Below are 21,094 nucleotides of genomic sequence, written 5' to 3'. Positions count from 1 at the left end.
ATTAATAGACGAGAAGATAATGGCGAGGGGTAAAATCAACTGTTGAAGAACGAAGGGAGTGAAGCTGACTGTGATTCGTCAATAAATCAATCTGACAGTAAATAGGCATCTCGCATTATAATATCACCATTTACTTCTTAAAAGTAAAATCTGCTTTTGAATGAATAGACATTTTTACATGGGAGCGCAAATTACTCGCCACGTTATGAACAAATTTGCGAAGTCCAAATTCGGCAAAAAAATTCGGTTCTATTTTCAGAGTCGAATATTTCGTTTAAGTATTTAGTTAAGACACTTTTATAAATGTTCATAATTTACTTCCCAGCAACCAACCAGCTTTGTGTTTCGCGTCCAGACGTTTCTCGATGTGATAGTAACAACTGATTCATATTATACGATGTGAATATGCTTAAAATAAAGTAAAATAATGCTTATATATGGAATGTAATACGACAATTGGGTTTATTCTCTTTTTCACATCTATTTTTACAAGTTTTCATAGTACAAGTCAACATTTTGCCGTGTTATTTCGTAAAATGAACCGATGATGCCTCGACCATAGTTCGCACAAGAATGATGACGTCACGTTTTCAAATTTCACTTGAGGCCATACGCGAGCACAGCCGGCTCCAATGGAACCGGTATGGGGAGTGGGGATAATACGCTTTTAATCACTTAGGGCAGGTCTACAAATATTCATATGTCTATGGGTAACATGCATTTATTGAATACACTGGAGGTGTATGCGCATTGAAGGATTTGGTAAATGATATTTCTAAAAAAATAACAGAGGAGAATAATTAAGAAGGGAAAAGTCATAATACGTGGGGAATAAACAAACGCCAAATTTAAACGGGAAAAACCGAAAGACAAACAAACTTACGTTCATAACGGATATTCCAAGAATCAGTGGGAACATAATACATAGATGTTATTTGCAGGGTAAATTATTTTATTCAATAAAATAACAAAGATACATATTTGTGTTTTAACAATAACATGCTTAAATTAACATAGATTGAACCATGTATCACAGGGTAAAATTTGTTTATATTACAGTTAAACATTTAACACAATGGCAGATACTTGCCGGACAACTGAGGTTTGTGATACGACACATGGTGTCACATATTTTTGTTAATTCAATGAAAATTTTTGTACCGGACGGTGTGTACCGCTCTCGGCGGCCAACATTTCATAATGGTCGAAGCGCCGAGCGGGAGCTTGGTTTTAGAACTTACGTGGGGCTTCGATACCTCGAGTCCCGCTCGCCCCCGCATTGCTTCCCCTCGCCGCCAGCACCCGGCCGGCCCAGGCGACCGCCCGGGACCAATCAACGCGCCCGTAAGCAACGCTGTACGGGGAAATAGTTTGAATTGACTATGTATTGAAATATTTAGACTAAGTTTGAGAGAGTTCGGCCGTAGATATTACGAAATAAAAGACATTGATAAAACGGCCGGACTCTCCTTAGCATAACTAGATAATAAGAATTTGTGTAAAATTAAATATAAGAAAATTAATTACGATTTCCCCTGAATATGTTGGGCCGGGGACCCCCACACTGAATGAATTATGTACAACTGATTAATAAATAAAAATGCTAGGGAGGAGTGGTTAGGATTGATTAAAAGAGCTTAAAGAGTAGAGTAGTTCTAAAGGTTGTGACCTCCGTTAATTAAATCTTAGCGGACGTCACAGCCCGCGGATCATCAACAACCCGCGAATGAAGGCAGCGCGTCGACCCCGCCCTCCCCAAAGTCGGGAGAGGGGGATTGCACAATAAATACGGCGCGCCAGCCTTCAGCTCTCTCTCTCTGCCTTGGACCGCCACCAGCTACTCTACTCTGCTCTTCCCGACCACTTCTCTCTGGATCTGAACTTGGATACTTCTTTGACTTGGCTCCCCCCTGGATTTCTGCCCCTGCCTGCCTCCTCCCGCACCGAGGATAAAGCAGATTCCGGCCCTGAACTGAGCAAGGATAAAGAAGATTCCTGTACCGACCGGAGCAAGGATAAAAGCAGATTCTTTTACCGACCCGAGCAAGGGTAAAGCAGATTTCTACCCGGACCTAGCGGATAACTACGGACTGACCGGCCCCCTATCTTACAGTCTGTGTAAAAGACCTAGCTGGTCGATTATAATTTTGTTAAAAAAACGTTAACCTTGTGGGTGACACTATCAGGTATAAAAGTGTTCGCATTGTGACACAAGTAGACAGGCTTCATACTACTAGCATATAAAACTTACTTCCCTGTCCGCTGTGTCACATCTGTCCCTGACTAAAAGACATATTATATGTATATTGTGTCATATCACATCTCCTCTCAAGACGCGTATTCATCTGCAAGCTGTAACTGTTATCGTTGCAGACACAGTAGCCAATATCTGATGTACGCTCTAGGTGTACGTCACTGTATAAGTGTATGTATACTGCTCCAGATATATGCTAGGGCTGCTATACAGGCGTCGGCACGACGCTCGCGAACCTAGTATTTTGGTAACGGTAATGTGTTACGGTTACAGCTCGCAGACGAGTACGCGGCTCACGTCAATAGACATTGTGTCCGTTAACATATTAATAACGGAAACGAACAAGGAATATAGAATAATTTTATGGAATGGAATAATATAAAACCTATTTCAAAGAAAGGCGAACCAACATTCCCTGGTTACAAATAACCTGATAATATTTTAAGATCTCCTACTAGCATTATTAAAAGCGGAAAATTTTGCTTGTGCGATGATGAAGGACTTAACTAGCAGACAATTGAACTCACAACTTCTGTCCTTTCGGCTTCTATTCGGTCGATTATTTACATAATATGTAACAGTACAAATATTTAGGAAAGAGACCTTTTCAAATTGACCTTAATATTAGATAAACATACCAATAAAGTATTTAAATTAAAATTTATATCAATTAGGTCTTGTATTTGGACATGAGGTAAAACAAAAAAAGAATTATAACTGTTTTAAAAGTTATCATAATTATATAGTAATGCAAAAAGTACAAAATATAATTTTTCATTTTATGTACACATTTCAGTATAGAAGAATACTAATATTGCTTAGAAGCTAGGCCCTGCTGGCAGCTTTTAATTGGGCTGTGTCCAAAATTGACAATATTAAGACACTTGTTTAGTCCACAAATTTTAGATCAATACCTCGATCTTACCCGTAATACAATAAGATACCTACAGGTAAGATTACTGCATTGAATTGCCTTTAGACAAAAAAACTCATTACATTCCTTATACTGGGGCATAGTCCCCTTGGCTCTGGACATTTAAAATTCTTGTGCAATATAACATAAAAAAAGTAACATGGCTACTTCTGAACTGCATAATATATATATATACACGATCTGTATCTATGTAATTTTTTTTTCATCTATGTATTAAAGTCTAAAAAGGTACTATAACATATTTCTTGTATTGGCAAGTGAAAGCTTAAAATCTAATATGACATTGCAATTTCACCGCTAATATTCATTAGTACAATGACAATTAAGTGAAGTGACTTTAACGTTCATTATACATTTGTCTAGAATATAAGTGTTTCATGACCTGTTTTGAGTTTTCGGATACATTTAGAAATATTCAATTCATTTAGATTTTATTGCAAAATAAGGACCTACGAGAGATAAAACTATTTCACCACCTCTGAGTAAACTGTCGATTAGCTTTACTCTACTAATAACGCATATCATCTGATTCGCCACTACTGAGTGAACCCTTCAAGTAAATGTCTGTTTAAGCTACTCTGCATTAAATCTTACAATTTTGGAGCTACTTGACAGTGGTGAAATTGCCGCCGATTTATCACCGTGACTCCTATGATTTAAGTTACCGTAATCCAGGGTTACTCTGCTATCAAATACATTACTTTGTTCTGAAAACTGAAATGGTTTAAAATTAAAAATATATGTGTATTTCAAAGCATTGCAACATTTTTGTATTCATTATTACATATTTCATCACTGGTAACATTCTGAATTTGAATATAACAGTTTTCTATCTTACAACTATTTTGTCTATGATAATTCATGACATTTTGTTTTAAACCCCAAAAATATATTTATTTTTGTTTCATTAATTTAACAGACTTAGCAAATTAACCTCGGATTACTTTACTTCATGAGTAGTTACTTACTCAACAGTTTACGCAGACGTGGTAACACAATAAAATGATGTGTAATATAATTTTCTAAAATCCTACCATAAATGCAGATCATCACATTGTTAAAACAAAATTGACAAAATCTCTAGTCTTTAATAATATATAGTTGATAATATGCCTAATCGCAAATCTTTTTAATAGCCATTCTCGCAAATCCATTGAAATATTGATTTTGCCATGAAAAAACGTCTTTTAAATACATGTGACAAACATTATTTATTTATTCAATATAGTAAAAAAGCACTGATTTCAGGTAAAGGCATACCACTGGTAACTTAGTTGTAACCTCTCCCCATATAAACAACATAAGTAACAAAAAAAGAGGTTTCTCCTTTTCTTTCTGATATATGCATCGTTCTTGAGAAAATGGGAGAGGTTTCAAAAGAGCTCTCAACGGCAAAACCATAGGTACAATTAACTTTTAAATCTACGGCCTTACAATTTTCAATTGAGGGGTTTCTTCTCAAAGTATTTCCTATAAGACATGTCCATGAGGTGATCGACTGTCCTGTCTATTGGTTTGATGATGACAGGAATAGATAGAAGGCCAACGGCTGTGGCGATCAGCTTTCTCTGTTTACCGGGGAGCTTTGTTCCTTTGTCAAGGGCGTAGCGAACTCCGGCGCACATCCTGGAAAGATTAAAAAAAAATACACCTTGATACCAAATACGTAAAGTTATCATTTGTTTTTTTTTTAAATTACCTACCTGACAATATTTGAAATCCACCTAGCACCTTTATTTTAAGCGTAAAATGTAGCTTGATATAAATCAAAATAATAAACCAAGGAAACAGTACCTAGATAAATATTTTTTATGTGGCATTTTTCATCTAAGGAAGCTTAAGACAACGATGCGGATACTTACAATAATAAACCTTGAAACCCGCTCTGTCGAAAATATGCAGCAAAAACCTTGAAATGTGTACGAAAATAAAGCAAAAATGAGCCTTTTTTATTTACTTTATTATTTTCATTATCTGTAAAGCGAATAACAGTTTTTAAATATTTTTTGCCAGTAATCATTAACCATTACCCATTGTTAGAGAGGATTAATTTGTTTGTTGAAAATGTCGACTGATGTGACTGGACAGTACATATGCGAGGATGGGCCAATGTGTTAATTGATTCATTTAAGGCGATGCCATACGTAGTAATGAAATATCATGTGTTTTTGGTCTGAAAATTTGGTCGCCTAGAAATGTTTCAGATGCTTTAATTAAATACTGCGAGTAGAATACATCTTGGCCTATGAAATATTCGAGTATTTTTTAGATAAGTCTTTTTATAAGCCCAGAAAAAAATAATGTTAAGGCCTATGAAAACTGCTTTAAAGTTCAAAATCTCGTACTTACAAACCCATTTTCGGTTATGATTTTATTGTATAATGTGGCAAATTAAGTTATTTATAAAATGATCGAAAAAAAATATATATTTATGCCTGAACATCCACAAAATAAAAAAAAGGCACTTTTTGGCCATGTTTTTTTCTTGCATAAATCAAAACAGGCGGATGGTGTTAAGCGGGAATTTAAACCTTATCGCCATCTACTTAAGGGTTGTTATTGATAGCGGCTCAATTTAAAATATTACACGACGTAGTGCATCGCCTTAAGTATGTACATAGACGGCGATTTATTCAAAGTGTTTCTTGATATGTACTTGTATTCGTGGCAATGAATTTTATCTTTATTCTGCTACCAGTTTCTGCACTGAATTTGCACAAGATATGCTATTTTTAAAAAAATACTAGCTGTAGGTAGACATTGGATTGAATAATTATTGAAGAGTAGGAATTTAAGACATGAGAATATTATATTCTTGACAAACCTATTAATGGTGAACCCAGGGATAACGACTGAAGCGAACGTCTGCCAGATCAAAGTGTCTCCTGCTGCGATGAGCATCTTGCAATTTGACCCAGTATCCTGTTAAATAAAAAATCAGAATTATAAGACTGGATAAATCTTTGATTCAGACAACGAATTAAAACACTTTAGTCATTTTCAAGAAAACTTCACAATTAAATTTGGCTTAATAAGTAATATCTCAAATTTATTTCCAGTAGAATTTTGAGGGGAATCAATATTGATTATTCGTAATGCGTAAGCTGAATATAACACACACACATATATTATAACTTATGGCTGCATTCACCAACCGCTAATTTAAAATTTGAGCCAATTGCACAATCTCACTTTTTTCAAATTTTGGCTCAAAGGCAGAGGCATAACTAAACCACTCACGGCAAATGTCCTTTTCTTTTTGCATAGATTAAGGACGGGTTGTTTCGGAGAATTTGAACAATTCATCAAATTTAAACCGCCATTTTCGGGTTCTGTGAAAGTCCTATTCAAGTTCTATTATTATTTCATTATAGGCTGGTTGCTTGACAGAACTGAAATAAAAACAGAACTTGAAAAAATCTTTCACGGAACTTGAAAATGAATGTTGAAATTTGATGAATTGTTCAAATTCTCCAAAATAACCCGTCCTAAACTTAACTGATCATTGAACATTGACATATTATTTATTCTCTATGATTGAACTGTCAAAATGAAATTCAAATTAAATGTTTAATATTGACTTAAGTCCATTGGTAATAAGACGAAATAGAGGACAATCTATGGCTTGAGTGCATACATAATATTATATGGTTAGGAAAGTGCATATGCTCATATATATGCATTCATATACGTATACATTAGGGTGTCCCAGGACATAAGGAAGAATTTTTTTTTCATGAATTTAAATATGCATACCCTCTTATTTTATTCCATTTGATCCCAATAACTCATATAATAAATATTATTTTGATTAAACACCGGCAATCCGTGCCGACTTGATGCCAAACATATGGTACAGAGTTAATATGGAAGGATTTTCAACTTTCATTTTTGTCGGATAAATAAAATTTAAAAATGCACAAATGTTCAATTATGTAGTATTTTATATTTAAAAATGGTTTATTGATTAAATTTTTTCTTCATTGTTTGTTTTTTACAGTCAGGATAAATCTTCTGGTGTTCCTGAACGCATCGTAACGTAAATTATTTTTGTTCCTCTTCGACCGTGAGATTAAGCCATGAAAATCTTGCATTAACTTAACTTCTTTCAGCTGTATCATTAACTACCCTCAGCGGCGACACCTTCTTTCTGACTTCTTGATACGAAGCAATATTTGACCACATCGTAGGGAATTCGTTAAGAAAACTGGCATCTGTTTTCAGACGATCAAACAAATACTTGCTCTTGACTGAAATGAAGTCGTAAATATTTTTCTCTAATACAAAAGTCACTAAATTATGATATGAACAAAAACCTCAATACAAAACATAATTTATTTATTGCAAATAAATTTTATTTGATTAATTTGTGTTATTTCACAATTAATTAATTAAAATAATATATAGTATATTTGCGGCACGTTCCAGAGTGGAAGATACTACCAGTATCGCCCTGGTGTAAGACCACCATTCAGAATTGAAACGTTGCTCCAAATGGCTTTAGCCGTGTTTAGTGACTAGATCTGAATAGCCAGGTACTTCCCCACCTTCCTCTTTCCCTTCCCCACTTACCTTCAGCCTCACAACATCCCCCAATTGGGGATGCCATAGTATCACTGGCTCCAGACGGGAGCAGTTGGGACTCTTGTGAGGTATTCACTATAAAAAATAAAAAAAAAATAAAATAAAATAATAATTTAAACTACTTAATAAACTTACCATACAATTTACCATCAAGATCTTCCTTCGATGGGATGTAACGTTTGTCATGGGTTGATAAATTATTTTTTTTTTGATATTTCGAGCATTTTTATTTTAGTTGTTTGATCCACAGCGTCGTCAAATAGCGATAAAATAGATCCTTCATCGGTCAAATACCATAACTGCTTACTGAACAGAAATAAAGCTGCCATTGAGATGTTTCATCAATTTTTTTCTTAAGCCTTCATCGATTTCAAAACGCACAAGTCCTGGTAAGGTGCTTTAACTGCTATAATACATGGTAACCATAGCTTGACATAGGATTTTACTATGAACAGGCAAACGTCTAAAAGTGGCGCTTTATTCTTACCGGTAATTTTAAATTGCGCACAAATTAATGATATTTTCAAGGAATAAAGCGCCTTTGCCATCCATCGAGCACCCGGAGGCCGAATATTAAATTTTCTCGCTGTATCTTCTCCTAAAACTATCACACAGAGCTCTAAAAACTCTCAATAGTCATCTCCAAGTATTTTTGTTGTCAGTGCAGTATGGTAAAAGTCAAGCAAATCATCGATTTCGGAAGCGGTTAGGTGCAATGTGAGATTTTCTCTGTAGCACTGAATTTTATCGGGATCAACATTTTTACAGTTATCTCGAAACTTTTTGAAGAGTGATATGTCAGGGCTTGTAGTCACTTGACTGATTTTTACTTCAAACACAGCTTTTAATACGAACTATGGCTATATTTGGTATATATTGACAGTTAAATTCACTTTCCGGATATTGTAGAACAAAACTTCAAGAACTTGTCCATTAGATGGCAGTTTAGAACCCGATATTTGGTGTTTTACGACTCCTATTAAAAATACACTCTTTTTAGAAGTGCGTTAATCTAACAACATCTTGCCTGAACGAGTGATTTTCGTTTACTAACAAAATAGCAAGTTACTACAAGCTCATCAACACGTTTGCTCGCTGGCGTCTTAATGTACAAGTACTGACATCTTTCGATGCAAGTCGGCACGGGTTGCAGTTGTCCAAAGTAAACGAAATTTTTTTTATAAGTGTTTTGTCATTATTAAAACAAAATTAGAGGGTATGCGTTCAAAAATAACAACTTTAATTTTTTTGGGACACCCTAGTATACATACATTATTATGTAAGAGCTCTGCAGACTGTCTCTTATCTCTTGCTTAGTTTTGATTAATAAAAGCAGGATTAATAGTTAAAATACACTCTCTAGTATCTATGTTTATTAATTTAAAAAAAAAAGATTTGCTAAGTATTGAACCTTCCTCCCCAAGGACTAGAGTCAAACGCTCTAAATTCCGATTGGATAGGACGGACATTTATTTAGTATATTAACTGCTGTAGTGTCATACAATTTTAGAGAATATGTGTATGCGAGATTGCCACCAAAAATTGACAGAATGCATTGTCATCGACAACGAGTACTTGACCAAATAACTATAACTTACATTTTTTGCCCGCTTTGCCTTGTCGAATGTATCAGCCAACACGTATCCACAGGCCACCACGTAGCTGAGGTGGACGTAGCGATCGCTGACCACCTTGCGGAAGGACTCTCCCACCTCGTTGGCGTACCCTGCAGGGACAAGGGAGGACAGAGATGGATCTTTTCAGTGACGAGTTTATCAAGGCGGACGAGACCCCGCAGCCAGGGTAAGTTAACACTTTTATTTGTTCTATTCTTTAATAATAAAGTTTTAAATATTACAGTTAACTAGATAGAACTTTTATTTGATTAATTTTTCACAGGGGTTTGCAAAGATTTTGTACTGCCTCACAAATCTGTCTTGGCACGCACTCCTTGCTTCATTTGCATTCATACATACCTACTCCTCCGATACTTTAACTTGATATGACCGGACTCAAGAAATGGATTCACTTGGTCGAGCCATGTCTTTTTGGGGCGTTCCCGACTTCTTCCAATGTCCAAACCATCTAAGCTTTACTATCATAATCTTAAAAACTCATATTTTTCGATTTCCACCTGCGTAACACAATTGTACTCGTACATGATTTTTGTCAAATATGCATAGTGATGGGTATAATCCCGAGAATTTATTTTGGGGAATATTCCCAAAATGAGGAATGTTGTGGGATTTTCGTTTAAATAGTGAAATCCCCTGACCAACCAATGAAGATGTCGCATATAATGAAATTTCATGTAGTTTAAAAATGTATGATGACAGAAGTCGTTGAATTTTTGGAAAATACCGAATAATACTAAAGATATAGGCTGTCAAAACGTTGATAGCGTATGATGTCACGGTACATACAATGATTGGCGCGGCAGTACTGCAGCACCACTATTCGAATTATGAACTGAACTGAACTGAATTGTGTTTCGTGTGGCGTAATGAGACATAATTGAATAAGTTTTACGTTTTTAATTTCCTTTGAAAGTCGTAACTTAATTTTACTGTCATCATCAATTCTTTAAATATAATAGACATCTTCAGGTAAATATATCTTCATGAAATTAAAAAGAATTTTTATTAGGTTGGGGCATATTCCAAGGGTGCACATTGCATATATAATCATTGGAGTTAGAACCTCATTGGGAACCGCTAGCTTTGCTTCTTTTGGCAGCTCATAATAAGAGACTACTGCATTCAATCCTCAATTAAGTGAAATACCTGAATTAACTCATCTTTCAACGTCCAGCCTCTCCCGTCTCTCGTGAACAAACTTCCAAAATACATTTCACAAACTCACTAACTAACTCCAAATACTCACCGTTAAGAATAATATTGCAGTCTTGAACTGCAGAAGGTTAAGAGATAATTCACACAGTAAAATAAAAAATTGCCATATTATAAAACGTTAAAAACATTCTTATTTTGTTGACGTTTCAATTGCACATTTTTTTCACGCAACATTAACCAAAATACGATAAAACCCAGCCGAGATGAAGCAACCGTGCAAAACCTAATTTGTCACAAATGCAGTTAAATATAATGACTTCTAATCATTTTGTTTCATAAATGATTATTGTTTTTCAACAAGTACGCTAAACCATATTTTGCATGGTCGTCCCTCTAACGAAGTTTCAAAAAACATAATTATACCATAATAAACGTGAAATAGACATAATTTATCGATTTTCATGATATTTCCAATATAAATGCTGATTTAACAAACTTATTTCACTTTAAAACATTGTATTACGTAATCCTGTCAGAATTTTTAGGTTAGAATTAGTGGTCACTATTTCATAACTACATTACGATGATTTTAGCTTTAGAAACATAAATTAAATACATCAAAAGATAGATACAGACTAAATGCATTAAAATAAATAGTATTTAGCATTGAAATAATACATAAATTACCTAAATATCTCAGCGGAGTATCTCTGTAAATATCCTTCTCTGCCATGTTGACGTTTGTTTTATCACACTTATTTTGAAAGATAGTTTAATAATATCACAGATTTGATAATAATTTTAAGAATAGCGAAGATTCGCAATTATCAGCATTGCTATTTCAATTAAATATGAAGGCCTCGGTAACGAACAATCCGCCGTAAAGCAGCACTGACAACTTGAGCGGCGACGCGCGGCCAATGTCATGTCAGCCATTTCTGTTATTTCTGGGTGACCTTGGTGAGCTTTGGTCAGCTGATTTCGGTGGGTACCAGAGGTACATTGGAAAACATCGGAAGTTTTATTGTTATACAAATACCTAGTTATTATAATTTAAATAAAATAAATAACTTAGCTAACATCCCAATTTAATAAAAGAGGGTTGACATATTTCAAAACTAATGGTTTCTTCGTCAGAAAAAACATGATTTGAAAATTAACAATTTTAAAAATTGAAACAAATTAAAATGAGCATTGATTAATTAGTTTTTAGTATAAAAAACAAAGAATTGCGTAAAATCAATTAAATTATCATAAGATATGTAATTATCAACAAAATCATGCGGGCAGTTAAATAATGTATTGTTTAATTCAGTCATTTCCCCATTTTGTTCGAGTGACAGCCGAGTCTTCTTTTTAAGATATTTTCAGTTCAGTTATAAATACCTATGTATTACTTAGAATTTACATGTCTGTAATCGAGCGTCCTTTTTTGTGAAAAATTCCCTGGAGGGCTATAATACCGAAAAAAATTAAGTATTACAACATTTATCGTATACAAAAACTCGCAGCCTTCTTCTAATTGTACTTTTATGTTCCATCCAACGATATGGATGCTATTGGTTCTACCTTAATTATTCATTTTCTAGAAGAAGTCATGAAAAATACCCTGTTTAGACGTTCAATTTCTTAATAATAATACTTGCCAATCATCAAATTTGTATTTATTTCATTAATCATTATTACATTACTTATTCAAAAGCATTACAAACAATAATGTAGATAATATGTATGTGCCGTATTCGCGGTCATACTGCACTGTTTCTTTCACGGGTTTCCTACCGCGTTTCCCTTTTCCCTTTGCTTCCCTTCGCTCTTACCTCAACATGTGTTTTCTTACGTCAAATCCGACCCGGTGACGCGCTGACGGCCACAGACGACATTTCGCAAAATGGCACGGGATCCCGCCAAAATCACCGTTAAACTCCGCGAGCTTCCGTGCCCGAACGGTCAACAGTCGGTCCGCAAAACGGGTTTATTCGCTATTAAAATACGATTTTCCGGTCTGCCTGACGTTTGAAGGTTAAGTGAAAAGTGAAAATTATCGATTATCCCGCGTCAATTTTGACAGCCCTAGAAGTCATAATAAGGATGTGATTGACAGATATTAAACAAGTACTTATATTTTTATTCGTAAACCAAGTGAAATCTATCTATTTTATTTTGCATGTATTAATAATAATAATAATGAAATGAAATGAAGCATAAATAAAACATCAATAGTAAGCAGTGCGACTGTTATGAGAATGACCGAGTTATTAAATTTACTAACTATTGGTGAATGTTTGTAAGTATGTAGGTATGATTAATAATAAATTCATTCGAATTCATCTAGCTAAAAATAATAATAATATTTGGCTAATTTATATAGTAGTGTGGAAGAATTGCACCGCAAGCAGTAATTTTTCGTGTCTTTCACAATGTATGTTCCAATTACATCAGCACATTTCTAATGTTGAATAAAATTATTCGTCTGGCAAAACATATAATTTGTAGCTTAAACCAGATTTGAAAAACGATCTATTTATTTTTATCGGGCTCATAGTTGTGTTGGTTAATATTATTTTTATGGGAGTGATTCATGGAACTATGATTATGTATATCTATAATCTTAGGTGTAATGCATGAAGTTGTGTAACCAGAGTGGTAGAAACTCTCCGCTCCCCTAGTGAAAGACCACCATTCAGAACATTGACATAAATACAAAGACGCATTATGTTCATTTCAAACTAATCGAACCAAAAATATAGCGCGTTCCTGTTTCTAGATTGAAATCTAATAACGAAATGCACGAGAAACGAATAGCAACAACGAATTTGTTTGAATTAATTAAATGGCTACAAATAACGTCATACATAGCTAAATGAACGGAACGCATTAGAACGAGATAGCCATTCAAAGAATATATGTACGGGTGAAACGACTAGGTATATTATTATGAACGCCCTCGTTTCTCTTGCCTCCTCGCTGTTGCGAGCGAGCATGTCCGCGGCAAGCATGACGTCACAGGCGAGCGACGAGTATGTTTGTATGGACGTCATGCTCAGACTGCTCGCCGCGCGCATGCTCGCCTGTCAGTGGGCCGATTTTACACTCATTCTTGTCGAACAAACGAGCCAGCAGAGTAGTAGAATACGATGTATTGTTAATTAATAGGTTGTCCTTCATACTCTTATGTGTTTCTGCGTTCGCTGTCTCACTTTATTTTATTCGAAAAGCATTGCGAATAATTGTATGTATTGATATAATACGTGATTTTTGAGTAGCTACATGAGAATGGAGTGAAAATTTATCAGATTTGGTTTTTGGTCGAGAATGATATGTGCACATCTCAAAAGAATAGGAAGGGATTTTTTAAAAAAAGAGCCCAGAGAGGCGTATTTTTTGCAGCCGGTGCCAGCGTGTGTGACCGACGGGCGATACTAAACCACCAGTTTGTCCACTTTACCTAGTTCAGTGAAATGAGTGAAACCACCCGCGTTGTCTCAGTAACCTATCTTCCCTTTTAATTCATCTTAGATTAATCTTAGAATCGAAATTTTCTTGAAATGGCACTAGCCGCGCTTGGTGACTAGATCTGAATAGTTAGGTACTTCACAACTCGTCTTCCCCATCTCCTTTCCTTTGCCACTCCTTTCAGAATCACTTGGGGGTGCCATCGACCACTGACTCCGGACCGTTGGGACTCTTGTGTCGTATTCACATACAAAATGCGCTAATTTCGGGAGGTGATTCTACATGATTTTAGAAGTAAAACAGAATTTTTTTTTTTCGAAATTTCATTGTTTAACCCTCAGGATTAAGCCATTTCGTTGTGATTGTAAAAGCGCGCCAATATAGGTACACACGTACATTATTCAACGGAATTCGAATAAAATATTGCCAGATGGGTTTTCGAACTTTGACAAAGGATAAAACAGTGGTGACATGTGGTGAAAATATGAATAGTAATTTTTTTATTAAAAAAAACATTACCGGACAGCAAAGTGCACATAAGATTTTTTATTCCAAATATGCTAAGGAATAGCTGGTTAAAGTTTGTCGGGTACGTGCCGATACACCCTGTATGGGAAAATAAATATTCTCCTACGGAAAAAAATGTTTGGGAAAATAAACACCGGAATTTCTGAAAAAAGTTATTTATCTTTTGTACTTTTACCATCATGTAGAATCACCCCCCGAAGTTAGCGCACTTTACCTCCGGACACCGTGCATAAAAAAAAAAGTTAGTAAGAAAGTTAAAGGACCCATCCCGCCTAAGGAAACTAATTTCCCTCGGGGCCTGTATCATCTTTGGGGATGCTGTGTGGAGGGTCTTTTAAGGAAAGGAAGGAGAGGAAGTTATGGGAATGTAAAATGAATGAGGGTTCGGTAGGAATCTGTGATCAGTGTGTCCAGGAGTGACGAATGAATGAATACATCCCCCCCCTGCGGCGCAAAGCGATGGGTCGTGAGACTAGTTGAAGAGGTCAAAGGGTCTCCCCAAGCCAGCCTCTCCCGATCTGGCACGTCACGCAGCTAGCGGGCAGGCATATCATGAACACACCTCACCCGTACACCCCTGCCAAATCACCAAACGTAGCGAACAACTTGGTGCCTATGGCAGAGGTGTTGGTTATCCAATAAATTGTTTACGGGGCGACGGTACCCAAACCCGCCTCCCAAATTGAATTGAGTGTTAGCTATGCCATTGAATGCGCCCATCTTACAATATTATAATGAAATTTGAACTGTATAATTATTAAAAATTAATCTAAAAACCTGTATTTTATACCTGCATATCCATTCAACATCAATAATAATTGTTTGCATATCCAACGACCTGTTCAAATTGGCTCTCATTTGATTATTGGCTATTGTATTTCGGCTAATTATCAATTCCCTACGCGATTATTTAGACCAGGGGTGGGGAACCAGGGGCCCACGATGATTTTTGGCGCGGCCCGCGAGCATCTTCGGTGCACCACAAAAAAGTGTAAAAGAAAATACTTTCAGAAGGCGAGAACAGTTTTCTTTCACGGTGTTTCAAATTCATTTTAAGACAATATTACAAAACCCAGAGAAAGGTATAACATATCTGACAGGTACTTACGTACGACACAAATTCATAAATAAGCGATCCAAAATCCCTTTTTAATTTCTAATTATTTTACTACTAAGAAATTAAATGTTTTATACGAAATTATGAGTGTAATGCTAATTAAACTAACAGTTATGGATTTATCTGCAGACGCATTAAAGAAGAAAACAACTCTCGTGTTTGAAGTGCAATTTTAAAATGCTATTTCCAGACTGTGCCATTTTCGTGTTCTGGATCTACTTTTAATTAAAGTTGGGGACTTGCACAAGGATTCAGTCTTAAAAATTACAATTTTTAAGACTGGATGCATCTGAAGACGCATTTCATAGAAAACCATTTTCGTGTTTGAAGTGCAGTTATAAAGTTCTAGTTAGTGTGCTGCAAAAATCGGTGGAAACAATTTTCGTGTGCTGGGTGTAGTTTTAATCAAAGCTGTGGACTCGCAAAAGGATTCAATCTTAAGTTGAAAGCAATTTTGTCTTCCGAATGATGTTTAATTTCCAGTTGAAGGAAACCGTTTGCATGTACCGAATGGATTTTATATTCTAGTTTCACACCATATGTGAAACTTCATGACGCAACTCAAGGGAAACGATTCTCGCGTTCCGAGTGCAGTTATGAATTTCTAGTGGTAGACTTATTTGCGAACATGACATTTGGTCACGCATTTTCTATTTTCATATTTGGATAATTCTTGTCAGGTTTGTTATAATACTATGTCTGGCTGCTGACGGCGAAAAGATTCTCTAGCCCTGATTTAGACCAATGATTCCCAACCTGGGCATTGGATAATATCGCCCACCAGGGGGCGATTTAAGTCGCTTGTGGGGCGATCGAGTCTTAAACGTGCTCTGAGGGGCGACTTTTATATGATTTTGGATGGTAGGCATACTCTGTCTTTATTTAGTAGATAATTCAGCATTTTTATAAGATTTACGTTTGAGTAATTTAAAAAATTTTCTGTTTCATAAAATTCCTAAAGTTTTCCTTGAAAAGTGACTTTTCGAACGAAGAGTCAACAGCCTTTATTGGTTTGTCCTTGAGCTTAGATAATATTTCACTCGCGGAGCTTTTTTGTACGCGCTATGGCCGACATTTTGAATGGCTCCCTTTAATAGGGATAATTTAATAGATACGCGACGAAATATTATGTGATAAATGTTTTCTACACATATATCTACAATGTTTAGGCTAGATTTATAAACAATAGTATACTGAGCAGCATGTAGCCGATAGATTTTAACCAGAGATTCCCAAACATATATAGAATAAAAAATTTAGATATCACTTTGCTGTCCGATGATATTTTTTCAATTAACACAAATAAATATCTTAAATCAGAACTACGCCACTGATCAGTGATCACAGTGCCACACGTCACGTGATACGCGTTCTCTCTCATCTGTACAGTGCTGTTGGAACCAGATGGAGTGCGTATCACGTGACGCGGTAGGTTGTACTCATTAGCGATGTTTTTATGACGAAATATATTTTTGTTTGTTCTTAATTGGAAAAAAAAATCATCGGACAGAAAAATTAAATCTACAGTTTTTAATCCAAATATTCTCAGGAAAAGATGGTTAAAGTCTTTCGGGTACTTCTGATACACACTGTAGGTATTTATTTATTAACACCCTTTTTAAGGGCTTTTACATAAGAACGTTAATAATATACGGTACATATTTATTATACATAACTAAACTGCCTCAATTACAATCTGTTGTATTAATCTAGGTATGATTATTTCCCTCCGTAAGTATTCTGAACGGTGAGAAATACATAATATGTATGGTATATTACCATATTATGGTAGTTAGTCTCAGAATTTATGCACTGAAATAAATCCCGACTTCTTGTATTAGGTAGTGGAATCCGAAAGGTTATCAGTGCAAGCAATTCTGGACTATTAAATGCATAATTTAGAATGTTATATATAAATACCAAGTCAGTAAAAACCCTTCTATCCGACAATTTAAGCATATTCATTTAATTTAAAAGAGTGTTGTTGTTAATGAAGAAAAATATACTTGAAAAGTGTGCGACGCACAGTGGACGGAATGAAGAAAAAACACGAATTAATTGTTTGCTGGCTAAATATTAGTGCAATATTTTTTTATTTATTTTATTAATGAATTATAACTATTTTTAAGTAAAAATATTACTATACTATTATGTAGAAATTTACAACGACAAATAATTCAATACAATTTGAAGATATACAAATATCTGGGAAAATAAAACATATTAATCATAAATATTACATATTATAAGTCACTTGTATGAACACAAAAAGATGGGCAATAATCAGAAACACATATTTTATTAGAAATATGGTCGTATAGAAAATCTAGGTGCTAAAGGTGTCTCCGTTGTCATCGGAGTCTAAATCATCACTCAAATTTCCAGAGCCATTGGACGGAATTCTTAGTAGACTTAAAACTTCAGTTGGTAACACAGAACTTTTTTTTTAGGAAGTGGTCGAATAGAGGAAATTACGGGGTCTGATGAGATTAACAAATTATTTAATATATCTTGATTGGTGCTTGTTCTGGAAACTTTTTGGGCTATGATGTTCTCGGTAGTACCTTATCTCTTTATGCCTCGATTCTTGCACATCTTCACTTAGTTGTCCTATTGGGAGTAAAAAGAATTTCATTACTGACGTATTGTTCTTTCGTTAACTTTAAGCCCACAATAAGCGCTAAAGCCTCTTCCGGTGAGTATGGATTAAGGATGTTTTTACATTTCATTGCAAAAGCTTGACGTAATTTTGATGCTCGACAAGGTAAAAATGTTATCTGTTTTACGAGTTTTGCAGCATCACTTTTTTATGCGCTTCGAAAACTCATTTCTGCTGCTAACTGGACTTCATCAAGAGTGCGAGACTAACAGATCGTGCACTTTTTTCTGCTTTGATCTAGAACCACTTTCTTGAAATATTTTTATTGGTCTACCCAAAGATTTGGAGAAAACTAGCTTTTCTTGCAACCACTCTAAATTATGTTTTTCAAACCTCACAATATAACTGCGGCTTTTTCTCCATTTCTTCATTAATTGTAGTGAAAAATTCTTAATGTTTTTGTAAAATGTAGGGCTCAAAATGTGAGAACCTGCCGCTATGTGGTATTTTTGTGTTACGTAATTAATTAAAAACTCTTTTGATTTCACAGAAGTGGCATTTAATATACCCCGTTCTTTTAATGCCTCGAATAATTCTCTCCGGGGAATGCATATAGGCCTTCCTGAAAATAACAAAATTGTTCAAGGAAGGACAAAAGATGATCACAATTTATATATGACATTAAAGGTGAGACTTCAGTCTACAATACGTATATATTCATAAATGGGAACAAACGATGTTTTGTTTCTAAATGCTAATTGAAATATGCATTTTAACAGCAAAAAAATTCAAAAATAGTGTAAAATTAGATGTTAGTTCAAATCTCACACACATAATATATTGATATATAGTTTAGTAAATTAAATTAGGAATACCTTGAGGAATGTCAACCATAACAAACTTTTGTAAATATATCCAAATGTCACTAATTACACAACCGTCTCTGCTCACGCGTAGGAGTGAACTGAAAAACGCGATGCCGAACATCCAACTTAAGACACACTTTGCAGCGTTGCCAAACTTCCATCACGCCCTATTGACATATTTAAATTAACACAAAAAATGCAAAAACTATTGTACTACACTAAAAAAAATATAAATATTAAAAAAATTAACATTTGCAAAAACCACTTAATTCGCGTTTTTTTTTCCATTCCGTCCAAAGTGCGACGGGCCTAAAAAGGTTTGGTATCTCTGGTTTAGACTGTTGAACGCTGTTTACAGTCTGCGTTGCGTGGGTATAAGTATGACAATTGGAGTGTTATAATAATATCCAATGTTTACTATTTACTGTTTACACACTCGGTACAAAGAATTAATATTCTCCGTTTTTTTCCATGTAATATTAATCCCAGAGGCAATTTCAGCTACAGGATATCATAGGCAATAATTGCAACCATCTATACTGATTATTATTTGTATTTCAAAACGCGCGCCCAATACAATCTGGTGTTAAGGGGTGGAAAATAGGATGTCAGAATGAATTAAACAGATGGATATTTTACGTACAATTCACTACTAAAATACATATATGGATGAAATGAGGAATACTTGGAGCAGGTAGATGAGTTTGTTTATTTAGAAAGTATGTTTACGAGAGATGGGAATGCTGACAGAGATAATAAAGGAAGGATAAACGCAATTGGCGGTAACAAAAAATTGTCCAAAGAAAGGGAAGCTAGCAGTCCACAATAGAGTGCTGGTACCTACCCTGTTGTATGGCAGTGAGTGAACTGGCAGAGGAAGCATGAAAGTAGACTGAATGCTGTAGAAATGAGATCCCTGAGGCGTATATGTGCTAAAACCATGTATGATCGTGTGAGAAATGTGGAAATCCGCAAAGAATGCAAGGCTGATGTAAGCGTAATAAGTAAGATTAAGAAAGGGACGCTTAGATGATTTGGCCATGTAGAGCGACTGAGCGAAGTCGGGGACGCCTGAGGGAAACTTGGAATGATCAAGTGAATCAGATACTTGAGTCGGGCCATGTCAAGAGTCAGAATAATAAAAGAGTATATATGAATGTGAATGATGCAAGGATTGTGTGCCGATACCGAATTGTTAGGAGGTCCGTCCTCTCTGCCTTCCTCTGCGGGGAAACGGCGTGATGGTTAGTTGGTTAGTTGGATGAAATCAAACGTGAAACAACTTTCACTTGAAAGAAATTGCACGTACTTAAATTATATAAGTAGAGAATTGCACGAGTTCCAATTTGATATTTAGTAATTACATTTTTAGAGTGCTTTAATTATTGTATCCTAAAAAGTTATTGAAAAACAGTAGTAAGGTTAGACCGCTGTGTCTCAAACATCCGCAAAATTTATTTTGGCGCGTATTTGAAATAAACAATGGTAGTTTTTACGTACGTATTCTGCTAGATGAGTAGGTACTTTTCAAGTGTTTCGTACGTATTCTGCTAGATGAGTAGGTACTTTTCGAGTGTTTCGTACGTATTCTGCTAGATGAGTAGGTACTTTTCAAGTGTTTCGTACGTATTCTGCTAGATGAGTAGGTACTTTTACAAGTGTTTCATGCGTATTCTGCTAGATGATTAGGTACTTTTTCAAGTGTTTCAAACGAATGATGATTCTCCAGGGCTATACTGAGATAATCTACGACTAGGAACCATTTAGTACAAAATATGTTTACAAATCTGAAAACAAAAAACTATATTAATTTTTTAAAAATAATCACCACACACTAAAACGAATGACGTTTGAAAATACACACAACGATCAAACCTAATCTATTTTTTATCCATATTTCAGTGTACAATTTAAACACTCCAGGTATCTAGTGAAATTTTGGTAAATACGGGAAATTTTTGTCA

At 35.1% G+C, this 21,094-nt stretch overlaps 2 protein-coding genes across 2 annotated transcripts in view; one reads left to right on the top strand and one right to left on the bottom strand.

The window, feature by feature from the left end:
- Prestin (solute carrier family 26 member prestin) overlaps positions 1-21,094 on the top strand; it is a 193,699-nt gene that overhangs the window by 67,681 nt on the left and 104,924 nt on the right. The window contains exon 2 of the mRNA XM_089645149.1: positions 9,423-9,575. Within this exon, the coding sequence (XP_089501275.1) occupies positions 9,523-9,575 (53 nt within the window). The 5' untranslated portion in view covers positions 9,423-9,522. The remainder of the gene's footprint in view (positions 1-9,422; positions 9,576-21,094) is intronic.
- LOC149413164 (mitochondrial fission process protein 1) lies at positions 947-11,483 on the bottom strand. Its single transcript, XM_089645153.1, has 4 exons — positions 11,252-11,483; positions 9,371-9,498; positions 6,013-6,110; positions 947-4,814 (listed from the first exon to the last, which is right to left on the bottom strand). Exons 1-4 carry the CDS (start codon positions 11,295-11,297, stop codon positions 4,628-4,630), a joined length of 459 nt encoding a protein of 152 aa, XP_089501279.1. The 5' UTR covers positions 11,298-11,483; the 3' UTR covers positions 947-4,627.

The sequence above is a fragment of the Hesperophylax consimilis genome, chromosome 22, assembly GCF_061612785.1.
Source record: "Hesperophylax consimilis isolate HC1 chromosome 22, BYU_Hcon_1.0, whole genome shotgun sequence".
NCBI classification, from domain to species: Eukaryota; Metazoa; Arthropoda; class Insecta; order Trichoptera; family Limnephilidae; genus Hesperophylax; species Hesperophylax consimilis.
This window is presented reverse-complemented; position numbering and strand designations above follow the sequence as displayed.

What these genes read in the sequence shown, in the direction of transcription:
- LOC149413164 (XM_089645153.1), bottom strand. Translation starts at nt 11,297, where the DNA reads ATGGCAGAGAAGGATATTTACAGAGATACTCCGCTGAGATATTTAG. An exon ending in TACTCCGCTGAGATATTTAG is followed by an intron (nt 9,499 to 11,251) that starts GTAATTTATGTA and finishes TTGTCCCTGCAG; the next exon opens with GGTACGCCAACGAGGTGGGA. An exon ending in AGGCAAAGCGGGCAAAAAAT is followed by an intron (nt 6,111 to 9,370) that starts GTAAGTTATAGT and finishes TTTATTTAACAG; the next exon opens with GATACTGGGTCAAATTGCAA.